This window comes from Peromyscus eremicus, chromosome 10 (genome assembly GCF_949786415.1).
Source record: "Peromyscus eremicus chromosome 10, PerEre_H2_v1, whole genome shotgun sequence".
Classification (NCBI taxonomy): Eukaryota; Metazoa; Chordata; class Mammalia; order Rodentia; family Cricetidae; genus Peromyscus; species Peromyscus eremicus.
In genome coordinates, this window is record NC_081426.1 from 58,315,319 (window position 1) to 58,329,753 (window position 14,435).

General features: G+C 40.0%; 1 protein-coding gene across 1 annotated transcript in view; it reads left to right on the top strand.

The window, feature by feature from the left end:
• N4bp2 (NEDD4 binding protein 2) overlaps positions 1-14,435 on the top strand; it is a 68,789-nt gene that overhangs the window by 41,456 nt on the left and 12,898 nt on the right. Inside the window, exons 11-16 of the mRNA XM_059275920.1 lie at positions 753-3,082; positions 3,700-3,785; positions 4,104-4,149; positions 6,142-6,329; positions 8,942-9,060; positions 12,048-12,186. Coding sequence (XP_059131903.1) covers positions 753-3,082; positions 3,700-3,785; positions 4,104-4,149; positions 6,142-6,329; positions 8,942-9,060; positions 12,048-12,186 — 2,908 coding nt within the window. The remainder of the gene's footprint in view (positions 1-752; positions 3,083-3,699; positions 3,786-4,103; positions 4,150-6,141; positions 6,330-8,941; positions 9,061-12,047; positions 12,187-14,435) is intronic.

Below are 14,435 nucleotides of genomic sequence, written 5' to 3' on the forward strand. Positions count from 1 at the left end.
GCTCAACTCTTTAATACAGTTCCTCATGTTGTGGTGACCTCCCCAACTATAAAGTTATTTTCATTGCTACTTCGTAACTGTAATTTTGCTGCTGTTGTGAATTGCAATGTAAATGTCTGTGTTTTCCGATGATCTTAGGTGATCCTGTGAAAAGGTTGTTTGACCCCCCCCAGGGGTCATGACCCACAGGTTGAGAAACAGTTATGTCAATGAAGCTTCCTCTAATAAATACATAAATGACAGATAGACATAGGCTAGATCTCTGTGCTGTAAACTAATGCTAAGCTGTGGGTGTGAAGAAGCTAGTGTGGTAATGTCCTCTCATGTGAACACATCTAGAACCTTCCCCGTAATAATCAGCACAGCACTTTGACGACACCCCAGGTGACTGTCCAACTCAGGGTTTGCTTTGTGTGTGCTGCTTGTAATGCCAGGTGCTGGGCCTGTGATAAAGGATTGTGGTTCTGGTGTTCTCGGGAAAGGTTAGGATTAGCTCTGATACTGTTTCTTCCACTAGTCTGGGGATTGAAATCAAGGACTGGGGTCACATTTGTTGGGCAGGTGTCCTGCCTCTGAGCAATACTACTGATTTATATCCCCATTCCAGCTTTTATAATTTTTGTGTAATTTACTTTTGAATATTTAGAATAAATGCTAAATGCTGTCTGGTTGCATGCTTCTTTAATTTAAATCACAATATTAATGGTACTGTGAAGAGACTTTCTTATCACACTTCAAAAAATGTCTTGTAGCCCAAGAGACAATGGAGCTCTTACCTCTGAAAAGGAAGAAAATGTCTTACCCACATCTGTGAAGCGCTCAGAGTTAATGGAGGAGAAGACACTTGAAGCGGCCAAAGAAGCGATATTACCCGAGAGTGCTCCCCCCGTCCCTCAGGCCAGTTTCAGCCGAGGAAGAAAGGAGATGAGTGTTGTGGGTCATGGTGGACACAGCCCCTTCTTGCAGGAAGCCCCAAACACCTGTTTTCCTCACTCTGAAAGCAAAGTTCAAGTCACAGACAAGAGTGAGAAAGAGCAAGAGACGTCGAAAGGGCATGTTGAAGCAGATGCTTGGAGCCCTGCAGAGGGAGCATCCCCAAGTAGTTACTGTGCTGAGGACAATCAAGAATCGGGTGAGCTTGCAAGTGCTGGGACCCTTCAGAGTGAGAACCCCCCACCTCCTGAGATACTGGAAGAAAGAACAGTGGGAAAGAAAAAGACCATTGGAAAACAAAAAAGCAAATCATCTTTGGAAAAGTTCCCAAAACATGAGCCATCAAATTTTGTTGGTGACTGGCCAGTTGATAAAACAATTAGCCAGAGGACCAAAAGGAACCGGAAAACTGAGAAGGCTTTATCTGTACAAGGTGACAAAAAATGTAATCGCCCTCAGTCACACAAAGTATCAGATGCTAGGGTATCTATGAATTCAGATCATATCCAGCAGCGAGGATCTCCACATGGAATCGATGATCTTTCAGAAGTGCCCAGTAGCTGTCATGATACTTACAAAGGTACTGAGCAAACCTCATTCAGCATTGTGGGTGACTGGCCCTCATCTGCTTCTTTAGCTCAGAGAGAGCACAGGTCGAGAATACCAAAAGCTGGCTTAAATGAAGCCAACTTAGAATTTGGAACTAATGACAACATGAGTGAAATACCCCTATATCCCACGCGTGAGGCCTATTGGGGCACAAGCCCTGAAGAACTGAAGTCTCTGGGTTCCACTCTGCGAAGTTCTGAAATGCTGCCTAGTAAAACAGCTCATGAAGCTCAGACTTCCCTGAGAAAAACGGTTCCTAGCCAGCATGCTCTGCCCCTTCCCTTTTCCAGTAATGCAGTAGCTCCGCCTGGAGTCGTGGGGCCTCGGTCCCTAGCAGTCGGAGTGTCTAGGGTTGTCTCTGGGATAGATACAAGCGTATGTGCCCAGACTGAGCCCCAAGATTTTGCTCTCTTGTGGAAACTAGAAAAGAATAAAATCAGCGTTTCAGATTCTGTCAGAGTGCTAACAGGAAAATTAGATGGATTTAAGCCAAAAGATTTCACTATTAATACAAAATTAAATGTTGAAGAAGCAATTCCATACAGAGTCATGCATGATAAAAGTACGTATGTTGAAGAAAGTGAGCTTACCAGTGCTGATGAGTCTGAAAATCTTAACATCCTTTGTAAACTATTTGGATCATTTTCCTTAGAAGCCCTGAAAGATTTATATGAGAGATGTAATAAAGATATTATTTGGGCCACAAGCCTTTTGTTGGATTCTGAGACTAAATTATGTGAGGATACTGAGGTTGAGAATCCCCCCAAATCATATGATGAATCACAAGTTGGGCCATTTTCTATGGGGTTGGATTTGAAGGAAATTATTAGCCACAGAGGAACCTCAGAAGATTTGAATTTTGTGTCAGAATTTAACCCTGGGATTGGTATCAGGAACACTAATGCACAGTCGGCTGGTGAGGCAGAAAAAGGAAGCTCAAAGCAGGAAGAGATAAGAGCTACAAATCCTGAAAACCCTGAATTACTAAGCAGACTATTTCCTAATGCTGCTATCAATGTAAAGAGTAATAATGAAATCATTTCTAACCATGGGACTGATTTGTCAGGTGCCTATAGCTTTAAGGGGTCTTTTCCACTTACTCCAAAATCTAACATCCTCAAAGATGTTAGTGAAGTGGAGAAAAATCTAGTAGCCACAGAGACTGGAGGCAACATTCATTCTTTTTTAAATTTGTCTGATATCATAAACTCTGCAACAAGCACTTCAAATCCTGAATTAAATGAAGAAGTTTATCTAACTGGCTCTTTGGAAGTAAGGAAAAATGAGACTCTTCCTAAGGATTATGTGAAATTTGGAAACATGGAAGAATTTATCAATGAAGATAAACAGGAAATGGAGAAAATTCTAATGCCAGGAACTAGTTTGTCAGCTGGAGTTAGTGAAGAGGATAAAACCGAGGTATTAAATCCCACACCAGTAATGGCCAAATCTCTGACCATAGACTGTCTGGAGCTGGCATTACCTCCTGAGCTGGCTTTCCAACTTAATGAATTATTTGGCCCAGTTGGTATTGATTCAGGTAAGGAAAAAGTAAATTATCTCTGTGTGTGTGTGTGTGTGTGTGTGTATGTGTAAATAGCATATACAAGTTTCTGTTTCAGTTGGAGATTATTTCGTTGGCTGAATGTCAGTAATTTATGTCACATAATTTTACATAGTACCTTATTTTTGTCATGACACGTTTTTAAGGGATGTAAAACAATTAATTTGAAGTGGAGAATATTTACAAAGAATTTTATATCTCAATATATCCATGAATATGTTGAAAGTTTCTCTAGTTTTTACCTGACATTTATTTGCAGATGTGAACTTTGTGTCTTTTAGTGTTATTTCAGATATATTTAAGGCAGGAAGTAATTTCCTAGAACACACTTATGGAAAGTTTCAACTAAAGGAATGCACTGTTGTTAAGGCATGGAGATGCAAACAACTGAAATAGATTGTTATGAAGCTTTGCATGTTGCAGCAGCCAAGTATGAAAACCATGACATAGAACATAGAAACATTTCAAGGAAACAGAAATGTGTTCATGATTAATGACAAAATGTAGTTTTATGCATATGATAGTTGAGTGCGTTCTCTGCAAATGCATGATGAGTAATGATGATATTTTCTCTTTTTTCTCCCCTTCACAAGGGTCTCTAACAGTTGAAGATTGTGTGGTTCATATAGATCTGAATCTGGCTAAAGTGATTCATGAGAAATGGAGAGACTCTGTAATGGTTGGTAGCTTCCTTATATGAAGAGCTAGTTCCTGTGTGTGTTTTGCACATACCCACATGCAGACTTTCACACATGCATGAAATTTAAAAAAACAATGAAAATAAATCTTAAAAAATAGAACTTTGTAAGTAGGGAAAATATGTATAAATGTAGCTATCCTTAGTAATTTCACTTGTCAGTTTCACTGTTTTACTTAATTTTAATAATGCTTTATAACTCACAAGAAGAGCTGATTTCTAGAGAGAACTGATAGAATTTTGTAGCTCTGTTCCCAGCACCCCGTCCTTTGCCAATCTTTGTTCTGCCTTTGTGTGCAGGAGCGACAGAGACAGGCCGAGGTGTCTTGCGGCAAGTGCAGTCAAGGTAAAGGACGCGTTCTGACTCTCATTTTGTCCTGATGTTCAAACGGGCAGTGTGCATCTTTTTTTTTCCCTTCGGTTTTTCAAGACAGGGTTTCTCTGTGTAGTTCTGGCTGTCCTGGAATTCTTTTTAGACCAGGCTGGCCTCAAACTCAGAGATCCCCTGCCTCTGTCTCCTGAGTGCTGGGATTAAAGGTGTGTGCCACCATTGCTGGCTCGAGTGTGCATGTCTTAACTCATTTTAATTGTACTTCACAAAATATGTTACCCAGCGATTTCTAAAATTACATTATATGTGTGTGTGTGTGTGTGTGTGTGCGCGCGCGCACGCACGTGCTTGTGTGTGAGTGTGTGAGTGAGGTGGTATATGTGTAGAGTTCAGAGGACAGTTTAGGTGTCTCCACCATGTTGATCCTGGGGCTTGAACTCAGGTTGTCAGGTTTGGCAGTGGGTACCTTTACTCACGAGCCATGTCCCCAAGAATTTTGATTTGCAAATGAAAAAAAATCCTTTTTTTAAACTTGTCTTTTTGTTTGTTTATTTATTGAGAAAGTCCTATTCTGTAGCCAAGGTTGGTCTCCAATTCACAATGCTTTCTTCATAAGCCTTTTGATTGCTGGGATCACACCATGCCTAGCTACAATTAAAGGTTCTCTCCAAAAAAAAAAAAAAAAAAATCCCGTTGAATCTTGGTGCAGAAGAGAAACTTAGAGGAAAATGAGGCTGTACACTGTGTTTGTCATGACTGCTGTGGAGTGTGCTCTGATGCATGGTGTCAAAGTGCTCTTCGGAAGCTTTGGCTCTGCATTGAGAAAAACTCTTTAGGTTCCCTTTCTTGATAGCATTGCAGGATTGTTACTTGGCTATTCAAATCTTTGTTGCTATCAGTATCTTAGAGTAAAAGGTAAACCTGCTTTTATGGTAAATCCTGCCAACTTGAAGGTCCTTGATTCCAGATGACATTGTCTCCAGTGATTTCTGTCAGGACAGGTCTGGTGAGAAGGCCCCCCTCTTGTAAAGGAGCATTGATAATACTTCTTTTATGTGCTCCACACTGCAGCCAAGGCAAGGACCTTCAGCTGAAGAGGCTGGGGCTCCACATTATTTCAGACCTAGCCACACACCTAAGAGCATAGGCAGCCCTCATAAGGATTGATGGGCTTGAAAAATGAAAGACAGGGGTTGGGGATTTAGCTCAGTGGTAGAGCGCTTGCCTAGCAAGCGCAAGGCCCTGGGTTCGGTCCTCAGCTCTAGGGAAAAAAAAAAAAGAAAGACATAAATTTTGGACCATCTGGGATAGGGAGTGGGTCTGGGAGGAGATGGGAGAGGGAGATGAATATGATCAAAAATAATGTATGAAATTTTCAAAGAATGAATAAAAATATTTAAACAGAGATAAAGCTGGCTGAGGATAGAAGTGACTGGATCATACTGTAGTTCTGTAAATGCAGATAGCTGCAGTGGCTGCCATTTCTTCACTCCCCACGGAGACAGGACTAGATCAGAACGTGCCTGTACCCCTTAGAGGTGTTGACTGCCATCACTTGAACTGTGTGGTTTGCCCCTTATTTTCAATATAGTTCACTCCGTATTTACAGCATGCCTCTGGTCTGTTAGTATTCGTCAGCACTCTGCTCTTCTCAGTTCTGGGAACAATAGAGCTTGGCTAAGCAGAGCTCTCCACAGTGCTCACTACCGGCTTTGATTAGTTGACACCTTGTTAGGAAGGGAAGGGGGTGGGGTTAAAGTTATAGGGAAGAGAGTGGGAAGCGCTGAGCTGATTGGTAGTTACACTAGGTCATTGCTCATTTGAAATAGTCCTGTATTATCATTTCTTCCTTGTAGTTATGTGAAGGTTTATCTTGAAGTTTCAAAGTCGTGTTATATTTACAAGCTGAAAAGCATTTTAAAATCCCATGTTTCTTTGGTCTTGTGACTAATTCTTAATTTGTACATCAATTGCTGAGTACATGACACTACTTTATTACTCCTGTAGATCCTTCGATGCCTGGGACTGCGGTTCTTGATAATTCTGAACAAAAATCATCTCAGAAAACAGGCAAAAAATTAGTGAAGACTTTAGCAGCACCCGAGACACTGGATCCATGGAACACTCAAACAAAAAAAGTTTCACTGAGAGAAATAATGTCAGAAGAAATCGCCTTACAAGAGAAACATGATTTGGTATGGGTTAGCACAGATATTAGTCCGTGGTCTCCGACTGCGGTGGTGTTTAGCATGTGATTTTCATTTAATTCTGTGCATCCTGATCTTGACTTCATACTTAACTTGTCTCAAGCTAATATTAAAACTGGAAAATGTTTTAAATAGAGTGTGGTTGAGGCTTTGCTTCTAGCTGGTTGGTACTCTGACATATAGGTCATCTGTGTTAAGTATGTGTTTGTAAGCTGTATTGTTGTTGTTGTTTTTATTTTTTCGAGACAGGGTTTCTCTGTGTGTAGCCCTGGCGATCCTGAAACTCACTCTGTAGACCGGGCCTGCCTCTGCCTCCCAAGTGCTGGGATTAAAGGCGTACGCCACCACCTCCTGGCTTGCATTTTTTTTTCTATCAGTAATTTTCCCTTTCCTTTTTTTTAAAACAAAAACAAAAACAAAAACAAATTGAGTAATAGAAGACAAGAGCTGGGTGGTGGTGCACACCTTTAATCCCAGAGCTCAGGAGGCAGAGGCAGGCAGATCTCTGAGTTTGAGGCCAGCCTGGGCTACAGAGTGAGTTCCAGAACAGCCAGGGCTACACAAAGAAACCCTGTATCAAAAAACAAACAAACAAACAAACAAAAAAAGAAAGAAAGAAAGTAGACAACTTGGTCCAGAGAATACTCTTTTTAAAATCATCCATACTTTAAATGAAGCCTCAGTAAGAGAGTCTCTTGATGTTTCATTTTCATTGGTCCCAAAGGAGAAAAAACCCTTTTGTATATCTCTGAAAGAAAGAAATACAAAGCAGACTTTACATATACTAACCACTAAAGTGCAAACATGCATTGTAGGATGATAAGGTCTTGAGTTGGTAGTCTGTCCCTGTTAGAATTCATAGTTTAGAAACGTGATGGCCTGTTGGGTCACTAGGAACTCAGTAGCACTGAGGATTGTTTTGGGGGTAGTGGTGTAAAGTCAGGCTATAGAGCATATGTGAAATATTTTATTCTTTGTTTTTTATTTTATTGTTATTTGAGATAAGGTTTCTCCATGTAGTTTTGGTGCCTGTCCTGGAACTTACTTTGTAGCCCAGGCTGGCCTCAGACTCACAGAGATCTGCCTGCCTCTGCTTTCCAAGTGCTGGGATTAAAGGCGTGTGCCACTATTGCCTGGCTACTTAAAGAATCTTTATCATAATCTTAGTTTAGAATTTGAAAGAATTCTAAGGACTAGGGAGATGGCTCAGGGAGTCAGAATACTTGCTGCCAAGCATGAGTACTTGAGTTCAAGTCTCCCAACACCATCATAAAATGTTTTTTAAAAATTGGGTGTGCTACGACCCGAGCTTTTGGAGGTGGAGACAGGAAGATGACTGTGGAGAGCCTGTCTAAAAGGAAGAAGGTGAAAAGTGGTAGAGACTGCACAGGGGGCATGCAGTGCGTGCTACTAAGTGTCACGCAGATGGGGTGGGTGGACAGAGAAAGGTTGTATTTTAGGAAAGTTCATTTAGCCTGACAGTTTGACTTTATTTACTTATTTAGTTAAATTTTAACTTTTTGTGCTAGGATCTCAATTTATACCCCAGACTGTCCTTGAACTCCTGTCTTTCTGTCTTAAAATCAAGCATTATAGGCATATGCAACTCTGCCTGGCAGGAGGAGTAGTTCTGGATAGGTAGCTTTATGGATTGTGAAAAATACTAATACTCACATTGTTATTTTTGAGTAAATGTATTTGTGAAAAATTTTTAAGTAATTAGGAGTTCTAAGATTTTCGGTCCCCCTGAATTTGTGACATTTATACATTGTAGTTTCTGCCCATTGAGGAGAACATGTTTTTGAGGACGTTCACAGCATCACACAGTATCCCTTGATGAGTATTCAGGGGAGACATTTCTCTCAGGTTTCAGTCCCAGAGAAGCTAGACTGCTCCTGAGTGACTGGTTTGTTTTACATTTATGGACACTGAGGCACTTCCTCCCCCTTGCTTTGGCCACTAAGGGCTCAGAACTGAATTGTAGCAACTGTACAGGATTCTGTGGCATGGACTTACAAACTAATTTTACTTGCTAGCTTTATCCTGTATTCTTGCCTTTATTTTCTCTAACCTTTGACTTCATTTATTTATATCCTGTTTTTTTAATAGAAAGTTACATTGATTAAAGATGAACAATATCCCAAATAAAGCATCATTAGCTGATTTGTTGTGTGAATATCATAGTGTATTTACACCAGCCTAGTAGGGCTTACTGCACACTTAGGCTATATGGTACAGCATATACCAGTATATGTGCGGCTCCTCATTTACTGAAACAGTGTTATGTGGTTCATGACTTTCTGTGTTGCTTCATTCTTGTTAAACCATGTAATAGACTGTGTTGGGTTTGTATATGTATATGTACATATGTGATTATATGTGTTTATGAACTCCCTCAAATACTTGACAAAAATGGGATATAAATAAATAGCGTAAGAATACTTACATTACTAACCTCAGCCTTTGATCAGTGAGGAAAGTCTGTGATTGCTTATAAATCGTTGGTCTTTTTGCAACAAAATAATTAGACTTTTGTTCAGTATTGTCTGGCTTCTAAATTTCATCTTAAGGGTGATTTTTTTTTTTCTGTTTCATTTTAGAAAAGGGAGACACTTATATTTGAAAAAGACTGTGCCACCAAACTAAAGGAGAAGCAGCTCTTTAAAATATTTCCAGCCATTAACCAAAATTTCCTGGTGGACATCTTCAAAGATCACAAGTGAGTGCTAGAAGGACTGGGTGGGATTTCCACTCTGATGTCACTGGTGGTCTATCCCAAACAATCTCTAGTGTTCATCTTTCTGATTCAATGTAATATAAATAATTAAATTTAGATTAAATATATATAATACAGAAAGTGAAATTTTCTAGCTTTGTATTCCATGTTACTTTTCTCTTTAATTTTTTGTTACCTTTTCCTCATGAGAAACTAACAGCGCAGCTACCATGGGGTGGAGGGGTAGACAGTGCTGTGCTTCCATTTTTAAACTAGAACCTCATGGTGTTGAGTAGAGTTTGTTATAATACAAATATCGACATGGAGGTGTTTATCTGAGTTGGATTTTGGAAGGAAATTGAAACTATGTATAGATCCCCAAAAGACTTATGGGATATAGATGATGCAATTAAAAGAAACAGTGTAGCTAATGTTCCTCAAATAAGGCCAGGAACTCAGCATGGAGGCTACAGGCATGCTGCAAGTTCTCGACCAGCAAGGGCTACATAGCCTGACTCCAAAATAAATAGTTAAAAGAAATTAGAAATTGAGTTATCAGCGTTACCTCCTACTACTACTTTGGTACTTACAGGGATTGAACCCAGGCTGTCCTTAAACTTGCTGTGTAGCTAAGAATGACCTTGAACTTCTGACCTTTTTGCCTCAAGGGCTAGGATTACAGGTATCTGCCATCATGGCCAGTTCTATACAGTTCTGGGGATCAAACCCAGGCTTCCTGCATGTTAGACAACTGCTCTACCAGCTGGGCCACAGCCCCAGCCAGTGAATTTTGACTGGTATGTAACACACAATTATGCATATTAATGAGTCATACAATTTCGATGAGTGTGTACATTGTATAGTGTTCAATTAGGTTAAATGTGTTTTCCAGACACCTGAATTTTTCACTTGTTCATTCGTTCACTTATTTATTGTGTGTGCAATCAGTAAGGTGTAAGTGTGCAGGTCAGAAGACAACATGTGAGACCTGGCTTTCCCTTTTTTTTTTTTTTTTTTCTTTTTTTTTTTTTTCTTGGTTTTTCGAGACAGGGTTTCTCTGTGTAGCTTTGCGCCTCTCCTGGAACTCACTTGGTAGCCCAGGCTGGCCTCGAACTCACAGAGATCCGCCTGGCTCTGCCTCCCGAGTGCTGGGATTAAAGGCGTGCGCCACCACCGCCCGGCAGCTTTCCCTTTTCAACAAGTGGATCCTGGGGATCAAACTCAGGGCGTCAGGTGTGGCAGCAAGAACCTTTACCTGTTGAGCTATTATACCTGCCCATGATGATGATGATGAGGAGGAGGAGGAGGAGGAGGAGGAGTATTAAAAACCTTCAAAGTCTTAGACTAGAGAGGTGGCTGAGTGGGTAAGAGTGAAGGCTGCACTTCAGAAGACCAGAGTTAGATTCCTAACACCCACATGGAGGCTGCACTTCAGAGGACCAGAGTTAGATTCCTAACACCCACATGGAGGCCGCACTTCAGAGGACCAGAGTTAGATTCCTAACACCCACATGGAGGCCGCACTTCAGAGGACCAGAGTTAGATTCCTAACACCCACATGGAGGCCGCACTTCAGAGGACCAGAGTTAGATTCCTAACACCCACATGGAGGCCGCACTTCAGAGGACCAGAGTTAGATTCCTAACACCCACATGGAGGCCGCACTTCAGAGGACCAGAGTTAGATTTCTAACACCCACATGGAGGCTGCACTTCAGAGGACCAGAGTTAGATTCCTAACACCCATATGGAGGCCGCACTTCAGAGGACCAGAGTTAGATTCCTAACACCCACATGGAGGCCGAATTTCAGAGGACCAGAGTTAGATTCCTAACACCCACATGGAGGCCGCACTTCAGAGGACCAGAGTTAGATTCCTAACACCCACATGGAGGCCGCACTTCAGAGGACCAGAGTTAGATTCCTAACACCCACATGGAGGCCGCACTTCAGAGGACCAGAGTTAGATTTCTAACACCCACATGGAGGCTGCACTTCAGAGGACCAGAGTTAGATTCCTAACACCCATATGGAGGCCGCACTTCAGAGGACCAGAGTTAGATTCCTAACACCCACATGGAGGCTGCACTTCAGAGGACCAGAGTTAGATTCCTAACACCCATATGGAGGCCGCACTTCAGAGGACCAGAGTTAGATTCCTAACACCCACATGGAGGCCGAATTTCAGAGGACCAGAGTTAGATTCCTAACACCCACATGGAGGCCGCACTTCAGAGGACCAGAGTTAGATTCCTAACACCCACATGGAGGCCGCACTTCAGAAGACCAGAGTTAGATTCCTAACACCCACATGGAGGCCGCACTTCAGAAGACCAGAGTTAGATCACTAACACCCACATGGGGGCTTACAGTTGTCGGCAGCTCCAGTTCCAGGAAGCCTGATGCCTCTTCTGGCCTCCTCAGGTAACAGGCATGCGTGTGGTACACACACATGCAGGTGAAACATCCAGACATGGAAAACAGTATTTTTTTTTTTTTTAAAAAAAAAGGTTGTTTTGTTTTGTTTTTTTGACAGCATTAAGGAGACAGAGACAGGCAGATGTCTGTGAGTTCAGGTCAGCCTGGTCTTTGTAGCAAGTTCCAAAGCAGCCAGGACTATATTGTGAGACCTATCTTAACCAAAAAAAAAAAAAATTGAGACCCAATTACTCATTATTTTTCCTGAGATTTCCCAGAGGTCATTCTCAAATCTATCTTATACTTAAAATTTTTTCAGTATTATTTTTTATTTTATGTATATGAGTGTTTGCCTACATGTATGTATGTATGTGCACCCCATGTGTGTCTGAGGCTCTCAGTAGGCAGAAGAGGGCATTAGATCCCTTGGAACCAAGAGTCACAGACTGTTGGGAAAACCTGGGTTCCCTGCAGAAACAGCCAGGGTCTCAACCACTGAGCCATCTCCACACTTAGAAATTGCTTGAATTTGTGCCACAGAACTTTGATTTTCTTAACGTTATGTTCAAACAGCTATTCACTGGAACACACAGTGCAGTTTCTAAACTGTGTTCTTGAAGGAGACCCCGTGAAAACAGTGGTAGCTCAGGAATGTGTTCACCAAAATGAGAACATCACTTCTCATCCTGCACAGAAATCAAAAGAGAAAAAGGTACGGAGTGATTTGAGCTGTTATTCTGTTGGCAAATAAATGTGTATAAAATATAGTTTGCTTATCGAGTATAATAGTTAAGTGATTACTTTTCACCCTTTTGACTACATTGAAAGTTTAATGACCAATAACATATTTGGTTTAGAATATCTGTGTACTCCAAAGAATGAATTTATACTTAATATGTTTTTGTTGAATATATTGATTCCATGATAAGCATTTAAATTCCTGTAGGTTATGTGTAGACTTTCCTAGGTAGACACAGTAAATATGAGGCATACTTGAGTAGCTGTGGTTTTTATTGTACCCTAGATCTTAGAATCTAAATATGTGGGCAGAAACATTTAACCTTGAGTGCCAAACTTTTTCTTAAGTGGTTTCTCTATTTTACCTTGAAATTGTTTTATTTATGTTTGGATTACTCATAATAAATCATAGAAATATAATTGATTTTTACGTATTAATTTTGTATCAGTATTAAAACTTTGTTGTTGCTTTTTTATTTTTATTTTATGTATTTGGGTATTCTACCTGCGTGTGTGTGTGTGTGTGTGTGTGTGTGTGTGTGTGTGTGTGTGTGTGTTCATCATGTATGTGCAGGGCTTCTAGTTACAAAAGGTCGTGAGCCTCCATGTGGGTGCCAGGAACCAAACCCCAGGGCCTTTGCAAGAGCATCAAGTCCTCTTAACCATTGAACCATCTCTACAGCACATTTTGTTTGTTTTCGAGACAGGGGTTTCTCTGTGTAGCCCTGGCTAGCCTGGACTCTCTATGTAGACCAGACTGGCCTCAAACTCAGAGATCTGTCTCTGTCTCCCAAGTGCTGGGATTAAAGGCATGTCAGCCACCATGCCTGACTCATAATTAACTTTTTTGAAGAGCATGGTGATGTCTATTATTTCAAGTCTACAGTCTCAGGATCTAAGCAAAGTATTAGTGAGGAAATTATGTAACCAACTGTTAATTTGTGTTTTAGGTCAGTTTGTAAATCTTTCTTCCCTTATTTTTATCAATTAGAGATATATATGTATTATATAGTACATATAATATTTTTTATAGTATTACTATAAATGATAGACTTTTAAGATTTTAAACCTATGTGTCATTGAAGATTGTCTTATAGAGTATATTATAAATGTAATTCTTGGTAATATTTCTAAGCAAAATGGTATTTTCCAGCTTGTTAAATTCTAGTAAGTAACCTCAATCAAATAATTATATCAATAAAAGCATTTTTTAAAGTATTGAAAATTATGATTTTGTTTGGTTTGAGTTTTGAATACACATAAAATGTTTATTAAATTACATAGTAGGACATGTGTGACTTACAATACTTTTAAGGTATCAAAGAAATTAATTGAAAACATACCTATTAAGATAAAGTTAAGATGATAAATAGTGGCACACATCTTTAATCCAGCACTCAGGAAGCAGAGGCAGGAGGATGTCTGTGAGTTTGAGGCCAACCTGGTCTACACAGCGAGTTCCAGGATGGTCAGGGATACACAGAGAATTCATGTCTTGAAAAACCAAAACAAGAAAAAAAAAAGAAAAAGGTAAAGCTAAGACATAGATTGCTGTTTGCAAGCAGTTCTCTGCAAACAGTAACTTTGAAGAAGAGAATTAATGAAAGCTGGGTTGACTAGAGATTACTATATTTCATTTTTTAAACATTAGCTTCTGATATTCTAAAGACATTTGGATATATTGTCTGAGAATATTATCTAAAAAATACAGTTTTCTTACTTAAGGGAAAGCATATGGACAGTTTGCATAATTATCATTTATCTTTTGTTTTACATTAGAGAATTCTCTAAGAGTATGTTTTAGATAATAATTATATCACATATACCTGTGGGTGCATACACACAAACACACTTTGTTGCTGTGTTTGGTTTCTGAGAGAGAATCTTGCCATGTAGCTTATACTGTTCTCAGTCAGATTGGTTGTCCTCCATGATACTGGGATTGTGAGGGACAGGGTTGATTCTAAAAGGTTACTGAATTTCTCTAACTGACCATGGTGGCTAATGGTAGGTTGAAACTGACCCATAAGTGTATTTATGATTTTTACTATCAGCCATGATAACTACACGAGGTATTCTGTTGATTTTTAATTATTTGTTTTTCATTGGCTTTTAAAAACCATAAGTTGAAAATGCTCATTGTTACCATGAAACTTTTTGTTTGTTTGTTTAAAGCAAGACATTATGTATCTCTGGCTGGCTTTATACTCCCTGTGTAGGCAA